Here is a 25,130-nt window from a genome sequence, read left to right as displayed (position 1 = left end):
CGTAAGAGAGAGTGGAATCACCATGAGTATAAACCTGGCCACTGGCCCCAGACTGAACGGGGGCCAAAGCCTGGTTCCGAGCAAGTCACTAACGCTCTGTGCTTCCGTACCCTCATCTGTGTGATGGCATAAGTCACTGTACCTTCTGGGTTGCTGCAAAGACTGAGTTAATGTGTGAAACGCCCTTTAGGGCAGGGCCTGGCACATAATAACCTCTGCTATTATCAGCGTGACTTCAACCAACAAATTTTTTTATTTAACGACTGACACCAGCTCTGATGTCTCATCGTTCTGAAATCTCTTCAGTCAACTAGAGACCTCTGCAGTCATCAGTCTTCATCAGCTAAATCTCTTTCTCTCTCAGGAGAGACACTTAGGACACGGCTCCCGACAGCTTCCTGTTCCTCTACTCTGCACCGTATCTGATTTATGGCTTGTCCATTATGGGAGTTAGGTTGGGTAGATAACATCACCTCTGTCTCATAGAGAGGGGAAATAAGGCCCATAGATGTGAAACAGGTTTCCCAAACATACATACCTAATCAGTAGCACCATCTAAACTTAACCCCATCTCAGTTCATGGGAAAGGAGATCTGCCTTTTCTTTCCTTCTTTCTTTTTTTTTTTGTTTTTGTTCATTCAATACTGAATTTGATAATTTTCTTTTTAGATCTGCCTTTTCTTACAGGATGTGTACTGCAGAAACTTGCCAGACAGCATAACCTTCAACTCCCATCAATTCAACACAAAAACACTTCCTGAAGGATATGCGCTCCACTTACCTATTCTAGATGCTCTAACATCTGTCTTTGGATTAAATTATACCACCAGAGTTATATACCTGGCCCCATTGTTCAGCCACCTGGCACCCACGGGACTCCCCTCTTTAGAGTACCTGCTCTCTGGCCACCTGCCTTCAATCCCCTCCTCAGATGGACACAGGCCTCTTCCCAGCATCTTCATGGGCCCCTCCGTCAGAGGGCGAGCCTCACAGCAGGTGTGGACGGCCCTTGGACTGGCTGCTTGCTAGAGGTTGGGCCAGAGCTGGACACATGGGCGGCGCGTCCACAGGCCTGAACGCGAGGACTGTGTTGGAGTGGGGTGAAGCCAGGCGGGGACTAGGGGGAGGTTGGGCTCTGGGCCTGGGGTTTCCACCTCAACTCTTATCAGGGGTCCCATGTCAGGGGGAGCTTCTTTGCCCTTCTCTCCTGGACAGGCTCTATTTTCCTAGATCTCAGTGCTCTACCATCAGCCTACAGCGAAGGCAGGACGAGCTCCAGCCCTAGACACGAAATACTGTCATTCTTGGGGGGAACCAGGACCTGCCCTCAGGGCTGAGGACCAGGAATCTCTGTATTCTTTTGGAAGGACTAATTTCTCTTCGGGTCACTATAGATGTTATATAGTCTTCTGGCTATGTTTGTTTCTCTTTTTTTCTATTTGTTGCTAGAACACTCAGCGTTCCCTCACAAATTTACCCCCTCATGGCAGTGTGTTGTACCAACCAAACGCAGACCTTATCTTAGTTTTCCTGCTCTTATTTTCCCTTAACTCAAACACCCTGTTCATCAAAGCTTGGTAGAGTGTGCATATTTTTGTAAATCACCTTCTATCCTGTTTGCACAGGGCTGGATAGAAAACAAGAGAAAAGAGTAAAAGCCTTCATCAACCATACGATGGGCCAGGGGAGCCCCCAAGCACACACCCTCTTCATGCAGTGTTTTGTGAACCAATAATACCGATGCCAGTTAACAAGGTAACTATGGGAACCAAGCACCCGGTAGGCAGGGGTGGGCATGGCTCACCCTCTCCCCACGATGTGCATTCTTGGCACTTGCCTGGAGGGTAGAGGAACGTGTGCTTTATGTCCTGGTTTCCTGCAAGCTCCTTTTTTTTTTTTTTTTTTTGCCCGCGACAGGGATTGAACCAGGCCCCCAGCAGTGAGAGCACGGAGTCTTAACCACTGGACCACCAGGGAATTCCCTCCTGCAAGCTCCTTAACTGAACTCTGGATGCAGGCCCATATATCTCAGTCTCTTCTCTTCCATGCCCCCCATGTGGCTTGAGGATTTTCCAGAGTGCACAAGCTCTAAGGATGCACAGATCCCGGGGGTCACTACACTAACCCACGTGGTCCCACCGGATTTCTACCTCCCAACTTATGTTTGCAGCTCGATTCGGGAGGCTCCCTTGGCCTGTCTTGGGGTAGAGTCTATGAATTTCTGAGACTCAGGGCTCTGCCCAGAATTAGACCTCAGCGGCCTGGACAAAACCACCCGCAACACTCAGTGAAAACATCTGAATTGACACAGTCATCAAAACGAGGCCAAAGGCATCCAGAATTTTCCAGAAAGGGAAGTTCTGATGGAGGCCCGGGCCAAGCAGCCACCTCCTTGAACATCTCAACACAGACACACCCTGAAACAACCACATTTTGCTTTATTAGGCGTTCCATGGTAATATAACACAGAGTTCTTAAGGAATAATAAACACGAGACTTGTTTTTTTACCATAATTATTTTGCCATTAAGACAGCGGTAACAAAAAAAAAAAAAAAAAGGTACTCTTCTGGCTACACACATAATCAGCTTTAGCACTGAAAGTTCCTCCACTCGTGGGTCACAATCACATTTCCAAGGATTAAAAACCATCTATGATTAAATCCTACACTGGTTTAGAGCATCAGGTCACTGCAGTTATTCAGTTCTGAGACACTGTCAATTTATTTTAGCATTTACACATGACATTCATTTAACAGACACACAAAGCAAGCCAACAGGTAAACATGCTTACACAGCCTGCGGAAATCTTCAGGTTTTAAGTTGTTTGAAGGAAACAATCGAAACAACCAAAATGACCATCATGGAAAAACAGGAAGACTCAAGTGAATAGAAGAGAGCTGCAAGTGTTTCTCAGAATTGAAACAAAATTTTTTTTCCGACTGGTTCAAATTCCCTCGAAGTGCAGATGAGAAAAAAAAAAGCAAATATATTAAGTTAACCAATTATTCTTTAAAAGTGCAATTTACTTTTAAAATAACAAACAACAACAACAACAAAAGAAACCCCAGCCATAACCCCAAAGGCAAAACATGTGGAGAGACGTGTGTCATGATGGGATGAGCTACTTCTTGATGTTACGCTTTACAAAAGCAGATCTGGTTTTATAAAAGCCTGCGAACATAACATGGCTTGGGAGGGCCTGTAAACACGCTTGGAAGGAGATGCAACAAAGCTCAGCAAAGACAGGGACAAGCAAAAGGCAGCGAGTGGAAAGGGTCTCTGAGACCAGGAGAGGGCGGGGTGTGGACACAAGGTCGCCTGCGGTCTCTAAGGGGCCACTCGCCCAATTTACAAGGTTTTCTCCCCACAAGAGCTCTGACTCACAAAACAGATTTTTCCTCCTGCAAACTAAAATGGTCTTTAAGTCAAATTTCCCATGGGTTTTCCGAGTTTAGCAGGCTTCCCTATGTTGCGTGACGTCTTTCTAAATAATTGGACAAGAAAACAAATTTCTTTTCCTCCAAAGTGAGAAGCCCAGTGTGCTCTGGCATCCCCCAAAATACCTAGTTGGTAAACAGCAGGCCCTCAGGGCCAGACCACCATCAGCTCAGCACCTCTGAGCCGGTGGTTGGCTTGAGGCCGATTGGCTCCCTTGGGTCTTGGGCTAGATTTACAGATTTGTTTGTGTCTTTAGCCACTTAGCATGGCACAGAGGAAAAACTCTTAAGTCCTAGAGCCTCAGACTTCTTCAACAGCTCGGCACTGTTTGAGGTCTATCCTGGGCCCGCACGTGACGGTGTGGATAACTTGGCCCTTTTCTGCACCTGGGAAGCATCTCAAACTCAAACGCACATCCTGGCGACGTGGGTGGGTAGCACTGGTCTTATATGGACTAGGATAGCACATTACGATGGCTGCGATGACAAAGCTCATAATGTTCCAGGCAGGTTCTTAGGGCCACAGTAAAATGGCAGACCTGGTCACTGGAAAAGACCATGCGGGAAAGAAGGGAAAAACAGCATGTCAGAGACAAGGGCTGGAAGAAACACAAAGAAAGAGCCAGACACGTGAAAATATCCATGAATGAAAAAGCAAGAGGGAGAGAGTGCAAGCAGAAAAGAGGTGAAGAGAGGAGAAGAGAATCCTCAAAAGATTTCATCTGCAGCAAAATCTAGGCCAGAAAGAAAACCTGCCCTTTATTAACAGTTGACCCAGAAGACGATGGACTGGCGGTGTGGACGCTGTACAGCCTCTCAGGAGGGACGTGACGAGTCTGCCCACCACCCTGAATCAGCTTGAAGGTGACACAATTGCATCATTAGGATGTCCAGTTCAAACCCCTTGTATTAATATTGCATTAGGCTTTCCAATTTAGTATTTTAAAAAAACACAAACCTCTCCCCCCCTTTCCCCTGCCCACCCCACCTGCAGCCCCACAAAGAAAACTTTTCTAAAAATTGAAAAAGAAAAAGGCAGCTCTGGGAAATTCACTGGATCTTCCCCTCCCCCCAATGAAAAGGAAGATGATGCAAAAGCACAACAGAGGCTGGAGATGAGCAACACCCTCACTGTGATTTGCTTTGTTTCGCATGTCTGAGTGTTGGACGCAGTTCCGTGTACGGGCCTGGTGGAGAGACGCAGGTGTGATATTCGTAGATGTGTAGGGAGGTGGGTGACCAAAACTGGTGACTCCGGGTGAGGGACGGAGTGCGGGGGTCCCGAGAGGAAGCCCCAGGAACTGGCTGCCCCACAGTAACTATCACAGGCTCTTTTAAAAAAAAAAAAAAAAAAAAATAAGGAAGGAAGGAAGGAAGGAAGGAAGGAAGTCTCCGAATGTCCTCAGGTGTCCCATCCCCCATCCCTAAGCCGACGGCGGCCCTGAACTCTAGCCCAGGCTGGTGATGTTAGCACGGCCACCAGGGGGAGCCACGATGCGCTGGGTGGTGCGGCGGGGAATGTTGTCATCAATCTGGGCGCCTGGAGACGAGAGAGGATGAGGGTCAGAGAGAGCTACGCGGACCCCTGCTCTAAACCGAAATAACATAGCTTGGGTTTTTAAATTAATTTTTATCGGAGTCTAGTTGATTTACACTGGTGTGTTAGTGTCTGCTGTACAGCACAGTGAGTCAGTTATCCATTTACATACATCCACTCTTTTTTAGATTCTATTTCCATCTAGGTCATTACAGAGTATTGACCTATACGGTAGGTCCTCGTTGATTATCTATTTTACATATAGTCGTGTGTATATGTCCATCCCAATCTCCCAATTTACCCCTCCCCCCTCCCTTTCCCCCTTGGTAACCATAAGTTTGGTTTCTACATCTGTGACTCTATTTCTGTTTTGTAACGAAATAACATAGCTTGGGAGAAAAAGTGTCAGGCCCATTCTTTGTCCTTCTAAAACCTCACCAAAAGTATAAGCTACAAAAAAAGGATGGGCCTCAGGTGGCCTAGGAATCACACACTGAATAAAGCCATCCTTGTAGAAGCTAGTTGGATCCCGTACCTAAAAAGTAAAACTATATGTAAAAGGACACTATTATTTCAGGTTTTTGAGCAACTCAGACTACATCCTGTCCCTGTTCTCAGTGATCGAGTGTGGCTTTTCCAGAGGTGCATTTTGTTCCCCTAACACTATCCATCCTCTGTGTAATCAAAGATAGGAGTCATGATATTGAATATAGAATATAGTTCCCTGTGCTCTACAGTAGGACCTTGTTGTCTATCCATCCTATGTATAATAGTTTGCATCTGCTAACCCCAAACTCCCAATCCTTCCCTCCCTCACTGCCCGCCTTGGCAACCACAAGTCTGTTCTCTATGTCTGTGAGTCTGTTTTTGTTTCGTAGATGTTGCACAGGGAACTATATTCAATATCCTGTGATAAACCATAATGGAAGAGAATATGAAAAAGAATATATATGTATAACAGAGTCACTCTGCTGTACAGCAGAAATTAAGCTCAACATTGTAAATCAACTATACTTCAATAGAATTTTTTTAAAAGACAGGCGTCATGATGGTCTTTATATTTCAATGGCCTGGTGAAAGACAGCACAGACTGTATCATGCCCATGTTACTTTACGGAAAGCCTAATTTTCATTATTTTTAAATTTTTTGAAAATGGGTAATCTGTATATGGCAACTTTCTAAAAACCAGTATATCTGACAAGAAAAAAAATACGTATCTGCTTTACTGTTTCTTTAACCCACCATAAGAATTTAGATACATATCTGTAACTCAAGGAACTAAAAAGTAGGTTTTTAATCATAGGCAAAACGAAATACTGAAGTTCAAGTAAGGAAGCTCTAAAATCTGGACTCTCCTCTCACCTCCCCTGACATCACATAGTTCGTCAGGGCAAATAGCTAACAATTATCAAATGGCTTGATTCTAAGCATTTTACATGTATATTAAGTCATTTAATCCTCAGAACAACCCCATGAGGTAACTACTACCATTATACCCATCTTATAGATGAGGAGACGGAGGCACGGTTCGAATCTGGGCTACGAAGTTAAGCTGTTGAAACTCTAGATTCCACAAGCTGAACCACTACAGTATATTGCATACGTGGGGGAGAAGAGAGTCCTAAAACACCACAATATCCTTTTTCACAATGGACATGATGCACTGAAAAAATGTCCTCTAATATCCTGGGTATGACACAGAGTGTACACATCATGACATTATATGTGATATAGACTCGTGTCAAGACTCTGAAACCCAACCCATCATCTGCTATGAATTACATCTCTAGTGAGTTACATCTTTGGGAAGAATAGGTCTATCATTCACTTCCACTTCTTCTTCTCAAAAGTGATGCCAGACCCCCCAGCAACACGGAGCACAGCCCTGCAGCGCTGCGCCCCGACCAAACCATAACCATACCAGACAAGCTGAATCCAGACTGATGCAGGTTCCGGACAGGTGGGGCCTGCTGCTTGGCCGGAGACGTCTTAGCCGAGGAGGCCGGAGTGACCGTCTTGGGCGTCACAGACACCTCACACACAGGCCCGTCATACAGGCCACGAGGAACCCCTCTCAGCTCTGCCAGCTGCAAAAACACAAGAGCCCCTCGACTCAGGCCACATTCACAGAGGACGCCTCCCTGGCAGCCCTCCTGATGGGGAGGGAACAGGTGCCAGGATGGGCCGGTGACATTTGGGGATGGAGGGCTTTCTATGGTCGGGTACAGCAGGGACAGATGTCAGCATGAGGCAGGGCCCCTGGCTCCAGGGCAAAGCTACCCCAACACGGGTCACATAAAAACTGATAAACAGTTCTTCCTATTTTCTCCCAAGACGCTTCACCTTAAACCCTGCAGGAATTCCCAAACATGCTGTGAAGAGGACCTGGTCTCACGTTCAAGATCTGGCCCCATACTTTCCAATCGTACTGTCCCTTTAATTCCTTTACCTCCCTACCCATCCCCTGCCTCACAGTCCCCAAGCACCAGTGCTGCGGACTGTTCACCACGTCCTGAATACTCTCTACATTTTCCATGCTCGTAACATTCTCTCTACTTAATTCCCTTGTCTCCCTTCTTTGACTTATCCAACTTCTACTTAATCTTCAAGATCCAACTCAAAATGCCCTCTCCCCATGACACTTTCCCTTAAGACTCCGCAGCAGCGGTTCCCTCCTCGGAGCCTCATCACACACTCATCACAGCAGTCTCACTTCAATCGGGCTGGCTGAGGACATGCCTGACTCCTCCGCTGGCATTCTGAACTCCAGGAATAAAAAGACTATGTTTCCCTTATCCATGAATCCTCTGTACGTGCCTCGACAGTCTGACTCGAGGTGCTTAGTGATTTTGGAATTGAACTTAATCCACGATAGAAACCACTCATAAGATCAGAGGTACTCACCCTGCTCCTTGCCTTGATACGCTTATAAACAAAGTCAGGGAAGGGCTTCCGGGGGATGTAGCGCCCAGAGCCTTCGGTGACATGAAGGGTGCCGTCTTCCAGAACAATCTTCCCCTGGCTGATGACCACCAGCGGAGAGCCACGGCACTCCATGCCTTCGAAGATGTTGTATTCGAGAGACTAGAGGAAGGGAACACAGTAAACTTCAGAGTCTACCCTCCATCCTGGCGAGATCTCATCGATCTGGCAGCACCCGTGGCCCAACATCACTCGGACGAAAGAAAAGCCCAGAGATGAAGTCCCTCTCCTGACTGGCCACCCAACAGGACTTAATCTCTATGTCTTAATTCTGTCTAGAACATGGAATAATCTTTCCTACCTCTCAAAAATTTGCATTTGTTCATTCCTGGGTTTCGGCACCAAAAAAAAAAAAAAAAAATTGGGGGGTAAAAATAATTGAACAGAAAAATCGTATGGAAAAGCATGAGGGTTTGTAAATGCCACATGAATTTAAGAAAATGATTCCTCGTATTAGCGGTGACTTTGTTCTCACTAACTCAAGCTCCAATCAGGTTAAAATCCCAAGAAGACTTCTCTGACCAAGTTCTAAATTTAATCTTGAAATGAGCCATCCACGAGTAGGTTTTCCCACTGGTTTGCCTGGATTTCCAATCTCTTAAAAGATGTGGTCAAGCTGAAGTCCCTAAATGAAAGGACTGTGGTAACTCCAGAGACAGGCCTTTGATAAAATGTTTGAGGTCTAATTTCCCAACAAGGCAGCCATCCTTTTAGTTTCCAGCTTTTCACGGTGAAAGGGGGATGTATCCACGTGCCCTCTTGGAAACTATGTGGGGTCTCTGAGTGAGTCTGTTGCTGTGACAACAGGAAATAGGGACACTACAGTCGATGGTAAAACCTTAGCTCCTCCACTGCACTCCTTCCCCAGATTCCAGACGCCTGCCCTGCTCACAGGTACACATGGCCGGAACTGGAGAATTAATAGGCAGCTCCATGCATAAAAAGCAGCTGGGCTTCTGGGGAGATTCAGAGCAGGTTATCAGCGCTAAAGAGTCCATCTGTGGCTAGAGCTGTTGCACTGCCATTCAGGGTAACAACCCCTGCCTAGTGCAGAGGCTGGTGAGTATGGAGAAGCCCCAGGCTGGCTCTACAGCTCACATTTGACCGGTGGTGTTGATAGAAAAGGGCAACAAGGGGCTGGCAGCCCTGCTCAGAGGCTCAAAGGAGTAAAGTGGAAGCTGCTGAAGGAACGAGGGAAAGAGGCACCTGGGGGAGGGAAGGGGTCTCTGCACGTGGATTCCCGGGACCAAAGTGTGTCACCCCCCCCAAGCTTTTCATCGGTTCTAAGACACTCATCCCTGAAATGAGAATGTGTCTCACAGCACGTGCAGCTGCATAGTCAGCGTCAGCCTAGGCTGAACCGAGTCCTTCCAGGGAATTGGGGTCAGCTTTTTTTTCCCACTGGCGTGGGGAATGACCACACTGAGGCCGTTTCATGAGAAAGTCTCAGCCTCTGGTTTTTCTGGCCCATTGCTGGATGCAGGACTCAGACCACCAACTTGCCTGACTCAGTTCAGATTCTCAGAGGAGCCATTTTTGCTCTGTCTGCACCCAATGCCAAGGTCGAGGAAGGCAATATTCTTTGCCACCCTTTCTGTCTGGCAGATCCACATCTCATTATCCCAAACTCAGCACGAGCTGGCCCTCGGCAGCACAGCACATGTTTAAAGGAGTCTTGCATTAGACCCCTCCTCCTGGGTATGTGTTCTTTCACAGCAGTGCCTAAACTAATGGAATATCTTAAAATCGGTGGCATCTTAGATCTGGTGAAATTCAGGAGTTGTGTGACTCCAGGCAGATCACACTAATCCTGCCTCAGACCTTCAGTTTTCTCACTTGCCTCCCGCACAAGGCTTATGTGAAAATGACAACACAAGAAGCGTCATATGGGTATAGGTTACCAGCAGAGAATTCTGTCTGCTCTGAAATGACCTTTGAAAGGGTCATCCTTTAAGGGGTGAATCGAGCCCCATCTCTTCCATGTTCCTGCACGGCTGTCTATACAAGCTCCTCTTGTGACCTCCTGGAGTCATGGAGACAACTTTGGCCATGGTGCCATCGGCCTGGGGTCCACATCCCAGGTCTGCTATTTGCCAGCTGAGTGACTTTGGACAAATCCCTTGCACTGATCTGAGATCCAGCATCCTCATCTATGAGGGGACACGGCCCACCTTACAGAAATGATGCTAGGATCCCAAGAAATAAAAGGAACAAAAGCATCTAGCCCACTACTCAGCACTAAGTAGGCATTTAGAAAATCCCTGATTGACTGTCTGGTTTTTTACTGCACTTTCCCAAGAAGATTGCAAGCCCTTTAGTGTCAAAGACATCCTAAGATGCATATATTGAGTTTAGTTGCCTATAAACGACAGATCACAGTGCCCAGAAGAGCTTTGGGCCACCTCCCATTTTTCAAAGATGGAGGAACCAGTCCCATGACTCTAAGTGACTTAAAATTAACAAGTTCAATGGTCAGATCACAGCTCGGGGCATTCAGAGCCTACTCTGTCAAACTGTGAGGCACTGAGACTTCGTCGCTTACCAGGTATAGACATTTTTAACCTCTATCCACATAGGTTTCCTAAAATGACTCATCTGGCTGGATGCTTGGCAAATCCAAGCAGAGATTTAGCAACAGGGCTGTCAACAGGAGTTAGCTAAATACTCCAAATTAAAGTTAATTAGCCCCGTGGTAGGAAACAGTGTATTACACGGGGAAAGCCTCTTGCTTGCGTTCTCCCAGATAATTAAAGCTGCACAAGCATGCGTAGCGTGGGCTCTTTCAAACAGGTGAGGAACGGGTAAGAGACGCTTCTAGAAGTCATGATTTCCTGTATGGGGTTGCCTGGAGGTAAAGCCAGGGCAGTGCTACTGAATGTCCAGAGGGCAGAATCTGTCTTCTCAAATCATCACTCCTCTACATCCTGTCTTGCGCTGGGTTAAGCACTCCAAAGGCAGGCTGCCTAGCTAGGTCATCTGCGGCTTACATGATGAGTCCAGTCTGCCCTTTCCATTGCCTCTGGGGAGGGGACTCTGGAAGGGACGAGAAGCATGTTCTCCCTCTAACCCTGACCAAGAGGCTGCACACACAGTCTGGCAGGGAAGAGCTCTGGACAATTTTGGATTCTAATTCTGGCTCCACCGCAAAATAGCTATGTACTGTTAGACTGGTCACTTAAGCTCTCTAAGTCTCCGTTGATTTATCTTCCCGATTGGGATAATAAGACCATCCCTTTATTGAGAAGGCCAAATGAAAGGGTAAATGGAGCTGTGATGCTAAATGCATACGAAGAGATAGGTTCACCAGGCAGGACCCTAGGACCCCTGCCCATAAAGAAGCCCATTCTGGACCCCCGGGAGGTTATGATCTAAGTCACAAGTTGGTGCGGCTGTAAGGCTCTGCCGCATAGCTAAGCCAGCCAGTGGGGAAGAAGGGAAAAGTCAACTATTAATACTGAGAGCTGAGCAGCCTTCCCTGAAGGCACCCACCATCCTGGCACCCACGGGTGCCAGGGCAGCTCAAGCCCCTCTGCCCAAAGGAGAAGGAAGACTGGGATTTGACCAAGAGCCCAGTGCTGTCCTGGAGAAATGCCAGAAGCCCACCCCTGAGCTGGCCCTGGGAGGAGGTGTCGGGACTTGCTGGCCCAGGCCACCTGGGGTGGGCCATCTAGAATCAGATTCCCCATTGAGCCAGCTTTCAATTTAGACCTTGATCTTGAAGAGCCTCCTCATTCACTAAGAATTCACTTCAAGAGTCATATGGGTTTCTGACATAAAACACTCTGTCCTATGCCCATTTCTTTTCCAAAGCTCTCCCTTTGTCCTTGGCCTCTCAATATTAAACACACACACACACACACACAATTTTTTCTATGAAGAACCAATGGTATCTACACCTCTACCTAATGCCCACTGACCTCGCAGAATCACAGGACACTCAGGGGCCTCGTCTAAACCCCTCATTCTCAGCTGACGAGCCTGAGACATGACATGAAGTCACCTGCCCAGGGTCCCATTAACAAGACAGGGCATCCCCAAGCTCTGCAGTCTAGACCAAAAGGCAAGAGACACCCCAGAACTGCAGATCCTAAACTCCTAATCAGAACGGCTGCCAGGGTATTTCTTCTATTTCTTCAAAGTCAATTCATTCCTTTAGGACATAAGAGCATCTGCCTTGTAGGCTTTCGGACGACAACACTGACATGAGAAAACAGTTGCTTCAAAGAATAAAAGTGCCAGTGGGCATCTCGGGAGTGGACATTTGAAATGTTTTGTTTGGATCCCTTGCACCAAGGGACGCCATGAGAGGTGCTGCACCAAACTATTAAAATGGAACGCTGCCTGACTTCTAAAAGCTTCTGACGTCCAGCCATGACGCCGGAGGCTCTGAAGGTCCATAGATAGAGATTTCTGTCCAGAGAGAGGCCATCGTACTCCAAAGTGATAAGATTAACAGTCTTATTGACCTCACTAACGAAAAGGAAAGAGCTATTTTTTCTCAGTAAATTGCAAGCTATAACATATCCTGGAGAAGAGTTCTTTCCTATCACAGCGAGTTCTTTTCATAAATCCTGAGGACTCTCCCTGCCTCTGTCCCTTTCTGTGACTGTAGTTCGTTTGGACTGGGTCTACGCAGCCTTACACTGTTGTGGGTCTTGGCAGAGATGGTTTTCACGCTGTCAGGGTCCCAGATGACCAGGTCAGCATCGGATCCCACAGCAATGCGGCCTTTCCGGGGGTAAAGGTTGAACACTTTGGCTGCATTGGTGCTGGTCACGGCCACAAACTGGTTCTCGTCCATCTTCCCAGTGACCTGAGGAGGACAACACACACATGCACAACACGCGTGCACACAACAAAAGCAGACTAAAAAGTTGAAGGGTGCAATACTACTTAGCCATAAAAAGGAACACACTTTTGATACAGACAACAACTTGGATACTAAAGGCATTATGCTGAGTGAAAAAAACAACCTCCAAAGGTCACATACTGTACGATTTCATTTATGTAACACTGGCAAAATGACCAAGTTATAGAGATGGACAGACCAGGGGTGAGACGGAGATTCTTCCAAGGGTTGGGGTGGGTGTGACTATAAAGCGGCAGTAGGAGAGGGGTCTCTGTGGTGACGGAGGACATCTCTATCTTGATTGCGGTGATGGTTACACGGATCTACATATGACAAAATGGCACAGAACTATACACACACGTCGCACCACTGTCGATCTCTGGGTTTGGATATCACACTCTAATCGTGTAAGATGTAACCATGGGGGAAACTGGGTGAAGGGTACACAGGACCTCTCTGTCCTATCTCTGCAAGTTCCTCTGGATCTACAATCATTTCAAAGTAAAAAGTTTTTAAAAAAAATTTGAAGGGGCTGCAAGGCCTCTTGAGGAAACATCATTTGGCTTATGTCCTCTTCAAAGATACAGGCACAGACCCTGGCTCTTAGCCCAGCCAACACGGGAGTCTCAGCCGCCCGTCCCGGCAGCAAACCCTGGGTGCCAATCACACTCCACATGTCCTTCCCCCCACCTTCTCATCTCTACCACTTGCACCTCATGTCCCTTTAAATGCAGAATCTGAGGAGATGAATGCATTTCTCCGAGTTAGGAAACCTGCTCTAAATGCAACAGAAAAATGGGCAAAGGAAATGAGCAGGTAGTAAGAGGGAGAGAAAAATACAAATGGCCAAAAGTATACAAAAGAAATATACACTTTAGTCAGTCACTGAAGAGACTGAATGTAAAACAATGAGACACAAAATTCACCAATCAAATCGGCGATACTTTGGGTTTTTTGATGATAACACCAATTCAGACCTGGTAGAAGTAACTGGGTAATGCCACATATACTGCTGGCAGCATACAAATTGGTGCCATCTTTTTGGAAGGAATTTTGACGATATATGTCAAAGGCCTTAAAAATATGCACACCCCTTGACCCAGCACTACCAGTTCTAGAAATTTCTCCTACAAGCATCATTAAAGATGTGTCCAAGGATGTAGCTATAAGGGTGTTCATCCCAGCAAGAAAATCAGAAACAACATAAGGGACCAACCAAAGAATTACAAATGAATTACAGTTCAGCATTAAGATGGAATGGTCTGCTCTTAAAAACCAAGTTGTTCAAGTATGTTTAAGGATGTGGAGACTTTTTCATGCTATAGGTTTTTTAAAAGATAGGCTGCAAAATAGTATTCCAGTCACACACACACACACACACACACACACACACACACACACACGTGCAATCTCTCACTGGCAAAAAATGAAAGACATTTGCTAAAACGTTCATTGCAGTTATATCTGAAATAGGGTGTCATAAGTGATTTTTATTTTCTTTTTGGAATAACGATACATAGTTTACATAATTGAAAAAATTCATTAAGAAACAGAAAACCTATTGTTATTACGTTTTAAAATATTAAAACTAAAAAACCCCAAAGATCCTTTAAAGGTCAGGATATGTTCAAAGCAGGCTGAGCCCAGAGAGTCCAAAAGACCATTTTAAGGAAACTGAGTCCATCTCCACGAGTGGATTAACTAAGTCACCAGGTTGCTAAGGAAGCTTTTTCTGGACTGATTAAAAGAGTCATATTGTAAAGACTGGTTTTTTCCAGTCTCTACTGGTCCACAGATGATAATGGTGACAAATACATATGGGATACTTAGGAGGAAATGACCTCTGAGGAGTGGTCTTAGATTTCCAAACCTAAGAAATATTAGCACACAAGTTCCAGTTTCTGGAATTCTCTCAACTGCCATTTCCAGGCCTGCATGAGACCCAGGGCCCCCGGATGAGGAGGCAGGAGAAAGCTGAGCCCTCCCCCTGCGTGAGATCACTGCTCCTTACCACAGCCTTATCCCAGATGACGGACATCCGCTCCTCCGTGCCATTGGTGCCTTCAGGGATCAGGGTGAAGTTGTCCTTTCCTACGGCCTTCTGGGCAGTGTTGAAGGTACAGTGGGCACTGCCAGTGACCTGGAGATCTCCACTGGAAGGAAAACATACCACTGGCTTTTCACTGATCTTTGACCTCAGATCATCCTCGAACGTCCTTTTTAATGGGCCAGGCCACTGAAAGTTTTTGACTTAACTGTCTTCCCCTCAGGAGACAGGAAATTTGGGAAGCTATGGCCTGATGCGGAAGCTTCATTCTAATGCTGTGTATCTACGTCTACTTTGTGGGGTATCTTACGAGTGACACTGCACCACAGTAGAACCCCTTTGCTACCTCATTCATCCCCTTTGGTTGACTTTCAAGATGGCCCTGGTTTTTACCCAGAATTGCCCCCAGAAGCGTCAGGGTGACAATCCCCGGCTGCCGTCCGGCAATCCGAGTTTGGAGAACGAGGTCTCTGCTCGCAAGTTTGCTTCTGTCCACCATGTTGGAACCCACCGGTCAGCTTGGTCCGAGGAAAGACCAAGAACGGAAGGTGGGACCAAGTCGCCAACACTCACCAGGACAGCAAGGAGTTCAGAAAGTCCGGAGTGGTCGGGTCGGGGCTCAGGGGCGGGGAGGTGACAAAAGCAGCAGCCTTGGCCCAGTTCTTGCTCCAGTACTGGGAGCCGTCAGTCCCCAAGCTGGCGGTGATGGGCTCGCCATACACCACAGTCCCTGACAAACAGAGGGCAGAGCTGAGCACTGTGCGAAGAGGGGGGAGGAAACCACCACTGCTGGTACTCAGTGCCCGCCCAGCACATGCCCAGAGCTCTCAGCACCCCTTCCAAGAAGGGGCCCGCCTGCTCTCCCAGCTGAGGAAACTCATGTTGGGCGAAGTCACATACCCCAGCCAGCCAGTCACCGATCCAACGAGTACTCCCTAAGACTTCACCTGTGACCCTTGCTCTTCTTTTTCTTTAATTTTTATTTTATATGGGAGTAGAGTTGATTAACAATGTTGTGTTAGTTTCAGGTGTACAGCAAAGTGATTCAGTTATACATATCGATTCTTTTTCAGATTCTTTTCCCATGCAGGTTATTACAGAGTATTGAGTAGAGTTCCCTGAGCTGTACAGTAGGTCCTTGCTGAGTATCTATTTTCTATATAGTAGTGTGTGTTTGGTAATCCCAACCTCCTAATAAGGAGAGGGATCCCCTTTATCCCTGCTCTTCTAACTCAACCCTCTCCCCCTCGGGGATCCCAAACATTTCCTCCTCCTATTCTGTTGATTTCCAAATCTATTCACAATCTCCAGCTCAGACTGCATTCAAGCACCCAATCCCGAGCGCCATCTAGACTCTTATTTTGGGTGATCCAGGGCGCCTCACACTTAACCTCACTGCTCACCAAAACATGCCCCCTGCTCTCCCAATGTCTCCCAGTCCTTCTCCCAGTGTCCAGCTCTGGCTAATGAGCTGAGAGAGGAAACAATATGTGACATCAGTGGGATGAAGCATTTGAGAGCAAGTACACAACCCTCCACATCTGCCCAAGACACAGGCCGGGTCCCTGAGTCACCAGCCTGAGGGTCCCCAGATTCACAGCAGACTTTGTAAGAGTGCAAAGTGAAGGACTTTGCACAGTTACGTTACTGAGATTTCAGAGTTTGCAGAAGCCTAGCCTAATTCAGTATATTGTCAAGAAAGAATGTTGATTTCCTGATGCTTAAATCACGTCCTCTTCTCTATCCACTCATGTCCCAGCCAGAAAATTGGGAATCATTTCTATCCATCGAATGCCAATGCTTTAATGCCTTAAATACATCCTTTCCTTTCCACTCTGCATACCTTCCCTTAAAATCAGGACTTCATCATTTCTCCCCAGCTCACCTCCTTCCCCCCGTCTTCATCCATTCTCCATGGCACTTCCAGAGTGATCTTCCTAAAACATAATCTTCCCGTGTCACTCTCTTGCATATAATCCTCCCAAGGAGCCCTTCTGACTTCAAGGATAGAAACAAACTTCTCACTGAAGCATCTCATGCCTTTCATTAGCCGGCCTCACATCAAAACTGGTCTCTTCTCTACCATCATCCAAAAACTCCATCCCGTCCTCCACTCCAATAATCCAATAATCATTCAGTTTTAAATTTTTTGATTTTTCAGACAGAGAAAGACAAATATCATATGATATCACTCATATGTGGAATCTAATTTTTTTTAAATGATACAAATGAACTCATTTACAAAACAGAATTCAAAAACAAACTTATGGTTACCAAAGGGGAAACGTGGAGGGGAGGGATAAATTAGGAGTTTGGGATTAACATATACACACTATTATATACAAAATAGATAGGCAACAAGGACCTACTGTACAGCACAGGGAACTCTACTCAGTATTCTGTAGGAAATTTTATGGGGAAAGAATCTGAAAAAGAATGAATATATGTATATGCATAACTGAATCACTTTGCTGCATACCTGAAACTAACACAACACTGTAAATCAACTATACGCCAATACAATTTTTAAAAAAATAATAATCAATTTTTGATTCTTCCACTTGATGGAGATACCCTTAGGAAAGTGACTCAATAAATGTGTGCTGAACTGATTGAAGGGTGAGATATTCTATTAAGTAAAGGCATCAGAGCCGGAGTTTGATCCCAGGCCAGCCTCACCACCACAGGGAATTCACCTATTCTACCTGTTCCCACCAAGGGCTCCCCTGGCCCCCACAGTGGTCCTGGCAAGTGGGCCCTTGTCTCCAAACCCAGGGTCCTCAAGGCCAAACACTCCTCAGTCTGGAATGTGTCTCCTTTCCTCTCCGCGGCCTTTTCCAAGACTTTATCTCTTGGTAACATAGCACTACACCCACTCTGGGACAGCCGCTGCCCTGAGAGCTGGCTCTGGGAGCTGGCCCCCTACCCTGACCCCAGCCTCGGGAATCTCACAAAGGACGCTCTGTTCCGCCAGGGAGTGTTAGAGGCCCGGCAGGCAGGTCACTTGAGGAAATCGGTGACAATCCCCAAGCAGGAGGGAGGGCTCCAGAACTCAGGGGAAGCCTCCCTCTGAAGGAAGCCCCAGGAAGAGAAGGGCAATGCTCAGAATCACCTGGAAGGTCCCCAGCGTTCCTGACCTACTCAAAGCCCCTCAGGCAGGACTGGGTGGAGGAGCTGCTGGGCAGCTGCAAAAACCGCTCTAGCTCATCCCAGAGTAGTAAAACCCCGCAACAAGAAGGCCTTGGCTGCTGTCAGGTCCATGTCTATGAAATGCAAATGGCTGAGCAGGCCCCAGCTCCCCCAAGGGCCACAGTTTTCGACTGGGGCGTCAGCCAGAATTGGCTGAACTGAGGGTAGCTCTTCCAACCCCGCCAGGTCTGGAGGTCCCACTGGCTATTGACTGAGCATGAAGGTGAGGTCTGGGCGAGTCACTAGGAAAACAAAGGATCCGCAACCCTAAAGGCTTCCTGGCTTTGTCGACATGAAAGCAATCAAGAGACAGAACTGCCTGGAGAAAAAGAGTGGCTGCCAGTCTTTGGAAATTCTTGGACGAGCAGTTTCCTCATCTTCCCGTAACTCGATATTCCTCATATCCTCTCCCTGAATCTGCACTTCAGTCCTGCCTGTGGAAACTTGAGTACAAGGAGGGGCTGGTTCCTGGAATGTGTCCTGAATCCTACAAGTGTGAGTGCCCTTGACCTTGGCCTTCATCTCACTCTGCAAAATACAACTCAGATTTGGGTGGAGGAGCCGGTAGAGGAGACGGGGCCCATCCCCTCCGCGCCCCGGCCCACGCACCTCGCCGCAAGGGAATGAACTCGGCCTTCAGCCTACGCAAAACCCAGACATGGGTCAGAATCCAAGGCCACTGCTGACCAGACCTGCCTCCTTAGACCAAGGCTGAGCCAGGACTCCTGGGCCGGGGCCAAGCAAAGATGTGGGCACTTAGAGAAGGAAAAAAGGCATCTTTCTTTTTTTAAAAATTGGAGTATAGCTGCTTTACAATGTTGCGTTCGTCTCTGCTGTACCACGAAGTGACTCAGCTCTATGTATACATATATCCCCTCCCTCCTGGACCTCCCTCCCCCTCCCCCCACCCCACCCGTCTAGGTCAGCACAGAGCACCAAGCTCAGCTCCCTGTGCAATACAGCAGGTGCCCACTAGCTGTCTATCTTCCACATGGTAGTGTATATATGTCAATCCTAATCTCCCAATTCGTCTCACCCTCCCCTTCCCCCTTGTGTCCACATGTCCATTCTCTACGTCTGCGTCTCTATTCCTGCCCTGCAAATAGGTTCATCTGTACCATTTTTCTAGATTCCACATATATGCGTTAATATGCGATATTTGTTTTTCTCTTTCTGACTTACTAGAGTCTGTCATACAGAGTGAAGTAGGTCAGGGAGAAAGCCATCTTTGCAGCTCATTCCTGCTTTGCCCTGTTCAGGGATTCAGAGGTCCTTGCTGTCTTTTGGGTTGTCTTCTCTTCAGCCCCCAAAGGCAGGGCAGGAGTTACACCGTCCTGAGGAGGCCTCCACCTCTGCCCGTTTTATAAACACGGTACCTGAGACAGCCACGGATGGGCTTCTGGACCTCAGTCAGGCCGCAGACACCACTGCACTGCATGCCGGAAATAATTACCACTAATAATAATAAACCACCAAACAGGCTTCACTGGCCTTTCTGCCCTCCTCCAAACACACTGCTGATGTTTTCTTGGTGGCAGTTAGACCTTCATGCTCTCGTTCTGTGGGGAAAGTCTAAACTGAAGGATGTGATCCCAGGCCAGCCTTTGGCAGACTCCCTAGGATGGCTGGGAACAGCAGGGCTGGGGGTGGTGTTTATTTACAACGGGCCTGAGCGCATTCATGAAGAATAAAGGAAGGCTGGGGGTTAGATATGTTTGACAGCTTCCGCCCGGACGGTTAGTCAGTTCCCATGAACGAGAAGCAAGAGGACAAATCCAGAGCAAAAACAACGGAAAATCGTGTGTGTGTGCGTGTGTGTGTGTGTGTATGTATTTCAAAACACAGCCATAAAAGCACAGTGAAAAACTACACAAACACTGGGACTTCCCTGGCGGTCCAGTGGTTAAGACTCTGCGCCTCCACTGCAGGGGGCGCTGGGTTCAATCCCTTGTCAGGGAACTAAGATCCCACATGCCCTTTGCAGCGGCCAAAAAAAACCTACACAAATACACACACACACACCACTCTCCCTCTCCTCTCAGAGACCCCAGGCCAGAACTCAACACCCTGGCACCTGTCCATGGATAAGATAACCCTGTCAGATTTTGGTATCAAGAGTGGTTCTAAAGGAACAGAATCTTAAAAGTTTTCTGAATTGGCTCTGGGGTTTCTGAAACTGGCTCTCTAATCTGATGTGATTTAAAGCACTAATGACTCCACTCCCAGTAGCTAAGAGAGCACTGATAGTACATGGCGTGATGGGCCCCCAAAGGCAGGGCAGGAGTTACACCGTCCTGAGGAGGCCTCCACCTCTGCCCGTTTTATAAACACGGTACCTGAGACAGCCACGGATGGGCTTCTGGACCTCAGTCAGGCCGCAGACACCACTGCACTGCATGCCGGAAATAATTACCACTAATAATAATAAACCACCAAACAGGCTTCACTGGCCTTTCTGCCCTCCTCCAAACACACTGCTGATGTTTTCTTGGTGGCAGTTAGACCTTCATGCTCTCGTTCTGTGGGGAAAGTCTAAACTGAAGGATGTGATCCCAGGCCAGCCTTTGGCAGACTCCCTAGGATGGCTGGGAACAGCAGGGCTGGGGGTGGTGTTTATTTACAACGGGCCTGAGCGCATTCATGAAGAATAAAGGAAGGCTGGGGGTTAGATATGTTTGACAGCTTCCGCCCGGACGGTTAGTCAGTTCCCATGAACGAGAAGCAAGAGGACAAATCCAGAGCAAAAACAACGGAAAATCGTGTGTGTGTGCGTGTGTGTGTGTGTGTATGTATTTCAAAACACAGCCATAAAAGCACAGTGAAAAACTACACAAACACTGGGACTTCCCTGGCGGTCCAGTGGTTAAGACTCTGCGCCTCCACTGCAGGGGGCGCTGGGTTCAATCCCTTGTCAGGGAACTAAGATCCCACATGCCCTTTGCAGCGGCCAAAAAAAACCTACACAAATACACACACACACACCACTCTCCCTCTCCTCTCAGAGACCCCAGGCCAGAACTCAACACCCTGGCACCTGTCCATGGATAAGATAACCCTGTCAGATTTTGGTATCAAGAGTGGTTCTAAAGGAACAGAATCTTAAAAGTTTTCTGAATTGGCTCTGGGGTTTCTGAAACTGGCTCTCTAATCTGATGTGATTTAAAGCACTAATGACTCCACTCCCAGTAGCTAAGAGAGCACTGATAGTACATGGCGTGATGGGGCAAAAGAAATGCACAAAACACCACATCAGGTACTTAAAACAGGCAAAGTTCTGGGTAACTGTGTATTTGACACCTTAGAACATTTTTGTCAAACCGCGTAGAACAAGGTTAGCTGGTTGCTCCTAATTACGCTGGACAAAGTGGGGAAAGACAAGGATGACTCAGGGAGTCAAATTCCCAGTTCAAGGGTCCCATAAACGACCCCAAAGTTTCTACATCTGCCCCAAAAGAGATCCTCATCTCCAGTAGCCTCAGAGCTAAACCAGCTGAAAACTGAACCCAGAGTCTCACCCTGCAAGTGGCTGAATTGAATTCCCATCCTGCAAGCATCTGCCATTAAGGTGAGGGTGTTCGGCTGCCATGTCAACTCTTCCGAGTCTCCAGCCTGCCAGCCCACCCTGCAGACTCCAGACTTGCCGGTGCCCATATCGCATGAGCCAATTCCTTAAAATGTGTGTGTGTGTGTGTGTGTGTGTGTGTGTGTGTGTGTGAGAGAGAGAGAGAGAGAGAGAGAGAGAGAGAGAGAGAGAGAGAGAGAGAGAGAGAGAGAGAGAGAGATTGGTTGTGTTTCTGCAGAGCCCTGACCAACACAGATCTTGGTGAGGTTTTATAACATTCGCAGCCCAACCCATGGGCCACTCTCTGGGTTCAAGATTACTAGGTTGTGCATTAAGTTAACACGAAGGAATCGTCCCCCAGGTTGGGTCAGTCCTCACGGGGCCCGTGACCACGTGCTTCTCATCACACCGCCACCATTCCTACTGACCCACAGGGCATAGGAAGTCTCGTCGCAAGTTTGGGTTGTGGACGTTTCTGCATCTGGGTTCCCGGGGTGGGGGGGGGGAGGAGGGGGAGGGGTGTGCACGGGATGAGGTCATCAGCGCCATGCTCGACCCCTCACGTGGACAAGATGCAGTCGGAGGGTGCTTGTTTGCGAGAAATCCCGACACTGGATCCTCAGTGGAAAGAGAGCCGGCCCGGAGTCTGGAACTAAGGGTTCTATTTCCCACGGGCTGGATGACCTGGGGCAAGATAGTCAATCTCCGCACTGCAGTTTCCTTTCCGTGACATGAGCCTATCACATCGACCTGTGTCTAAATTCTTTTGAAGAGTGAAAACTGCCCAAGGTATCGTGGTGCTGGCTGTGTCTTCATTTCCTTATCTGCAGGGTGGGGTTGGTGACACGCTGTCCTGTGGAAGGACACAGAATGAAGGAAGCAGCACGGGCAATGCAGCCCCGTGGAAACAGGCCTCACTCACGCTCTATCTCACACCTTCACTTACCTAAACACCTCCTGTCTTGGATTTAGGACCTGCAGGTCTCTGGGTGGGAGGCACGTGGAGACCAGTGAGGGGAGATGCTACTACTCCAGCCATTGATGGGGTTCTGGTTTTTCAGCAGCTCACATTCGCACAGAGATGTTGAGTCGTTTTACACAGCCTGACCCCTCTGAGACCGGGCAGGGAGCTGCAGTGCGTGTCTGTGAACAGTGGCGCCTTCCTCTGCGCTCTAACCATACTTGGCTCGCACCTCTTTGATAACCTATTTCCCATGTGACCGTCTGCTCCCGCACCCTCCCCCTGCTAGTAAAGGAGCTAACAGGGCTGGGACCATTTCTCACCTCCAGCCCAAACGCCTTAAGTATCACATAGCAAAAGTTCGTGGAATAAATAAGGGAACTCTCTATTTTACAGAGGAAGAAAAGGAGCCACAGCATGTTGGCAGTGTCCCATACCTGCCTCCAGGGTCCAGAAGAAACCACCTGAAGCTGAAAAACAATCCTCAGCAGAAAATCCTTGCCCCAGGTCAGAGGCATCTTTGCTCTGCTCTTCTAACAAGCCCAAAGTTAAACCAGCCCTTCACTCTTTAATCATCATAGTAGTAGGTAGCGTTATTACATAGCCCTTACGTGCATTATCTCATTTAAGCATCATCCTTTTGCCTTTGTCACCACTACTACCCTCCCCTGCACATGGAAAATGAGACCCAGAGGTGGTAAGTCACCTACCCACCATCACTTGCTAGTGCCTCGTGGAGCTGGGATTTGATCCAGGACAGGATACTGATCCCAGAGCCCTAACGCTCAATACAGCTTTATGTTGTTTTTCTTCTTGGTCACTGGGGAAATCCTTGCTTCAATATTATCCATGACTCTGTTGGGTGTCAGACTCCAGTTTCTACCCAGTTTGTTGAGGAACTAAACCCCAACAGATACCGAGAAGGAGACGGTCACAGCATTTCCCATATTAAAATAATCTCAAAGCATGAAGGTGAGTCAAACATTAATGCAGACCTTCATGGCCCGAGGTCAGACGCCGACGATCAAAGCCCAATTCCACCCTTCACCAGCTCTGAGCTTCAGTTTACTCAGCTGCAAAGTAAAACAAAGTACAGAAATTCCTGCCCCGGCCACCTCCCAAAGTTGTTAGGAAGTTCCAACAAGATGGAAAGAACCTAAGCGCCTACGAGCAGGCGAGGGTTTCTCCTTCTTGCTCATTAGTACCGGAAATTCCTTTCTGGCAGCTCAAGTGCATCTAAAGCAAAGGCTTTCAAGGGCTACAAGGGCCACTGTCTGAATGCAAGAGCCGCCCTGGGAACCACAAAGCAGACACAGTTGGACTCACACCCCGAAGGCTCTAAATGAATAGGCTGAAGTGGTCCCTTCTTGGTGCTCAGGCCCCAATACACACACAGGGTCTAAGTCATAAAGACAACAGAACGACATCCTGGGGTGCTGAGTCATAGATATTTGAGAGGGCCTGGACTCCAGCTCTGCGTCTTCAATTGGGGAAACTGAGACACAGAAAGGAGAAGGAGCCGCCGCACTGCCGGCAGGGTGGCCTGGGGCCCAGAACACTCCCTCTGCAGCCCCAGAGCAGGGCCAGTGCCACCTGCCCCAGAACCGAGGCACCTCCATCCCGAGATTCAGACAAGTGAGAATCCGAATTGGAAAACATGGCCTCGGTGTTTAAATTCTGCTAAATTGAATGCTTCCTTATATTAAAACTATATTAAAACGTTCGCTTAACTTTCTTTCTCTTATTTTCATCTGGGTATGGTACGGTTACTAAAATAAGCTGTCCCCAACTTCCCCTTTGCACACGTCGTGCCAGCTGTCCACCCCACCCCGCTACATGGAAGCAGCGATTCTGTGATTAGCGTTGGGTGCTGCGGCTGATTCCCGTGTTGCAAATGTGTGCCTGGGTGATAAAGGGCCCAGGTGAGGGAGGGTCACCAACAGTAATCATCCACATGTCTCCCAGAAACAACTCTGAGCTGATTCTAAGTGAATGCTCCATTTCAAAAAGGCAGTTCCTTCCAGCTGCCAGGAGAGGGCAGGTTTCCAAAAAACTGGTAACGCAGCAACCATTTCGTGAAGAGCCTAAGGACAAAGGCCCCAGGGGAGCTGCAAAGAACTGGGGCTAGGAGTTCATTGCTGGGTCCATTTGGAGGCTATCAGCTCCTGGGACAGGCTGACTCAGTGGTCATTGAGCAATTTGTTCTAAGTCTTGCACCAACTCACCCACCAGTGAAAAGATCCAGATCCACGTGGATCACATCCCACAGAGAATCAGAAACAAACCAGAGAGGTCAGACCGCTCCCTTGCTGACAGAGAAAGAAAGACACATGGAGAGAGATAAAGGAATCAAAAAAGAATGAGCGTGGGCTTCCCTGGTGGCGCAGTGGTTGCGCGTCCGCCTGCCGATGCAGGGGAACCGGGTTCGCGCCCCGGTCTGGGAGGATCCCACATGCCGCGGAGCGGCTGGGCCCGTGAGCCATGGCCCCTGGGCCTGCGCGTCCGGAGCCTGTGCTCCGCAACGGAAGAGGCCACAACAGAGGGAGGCCCGCATACCACAAAAA

At 48.0% G+C, this 25,130-nt stretch overlaps 1 protein-coding gene across 2 annotated transcripts in view; it reads right to left on the bottom strand.

Moving 5' to 3' along the window:
- Positions 1–2,422: 2,422 nt before the first annotated feature.
- The window catches only part of DPYSL2 (dihydropyrimidinase like 2), a 117,878-nt gene continuing 95,170 nt past the window's right edge, over positions 2,423–25,130 (bottom strand). The window contains exons 9-14 of one of the 2 annotated variants that reach the window (XM_007127700.4): positions 15,428–15,584; positions 14,819–14,960; positions 12,601–12,771; positions 7,881–8,060; positions 6,898–7,063; positions 2,423–4,978 (exon numbers count right to left, since the gene is read on the bottom strand). In XM_007127700.4, coding sequence (XP_007127762.1) covers positions 4,887–4,978; positions 6,898–7,063; positions 7,881–8,060; positions 12,601–12,771; positions 14,819–14,960; positions 15,428–15,584 — 908 coding nt within the window. In that variant the 3' untranslated portion in view covers positions 2,423–4,886. The remainder of the gene's footprint in view (positions 4,979–6,897; positions 7,064–7,880; positions 8,061–12,600; positions 12,772–14,818; positions 14,961–15,427; positions 15,585–25,130) is intronic. The other variant, XM_007127701.4, reaches the window with a different exon arrangement.

Source organism: Physeter macrocephalus, chromosome 9 (assembly GCF_002837175.3).
Source record: "Physeter macrocephalus isolate SW-GA chromosome 9, ASM283717v5, whole genome shotgun sequence".
Lineage (NCBI taxonomy): Eukaryota > Metazoa > Chordata > Mammalia > Artiodactyla > Physeteridae > Physeter > Physeter macrocephalus.
Note: the sequence above shows the minus strand (reverse complement) of the source record. Positions and strands in the feature narration are given on the sequence as shown.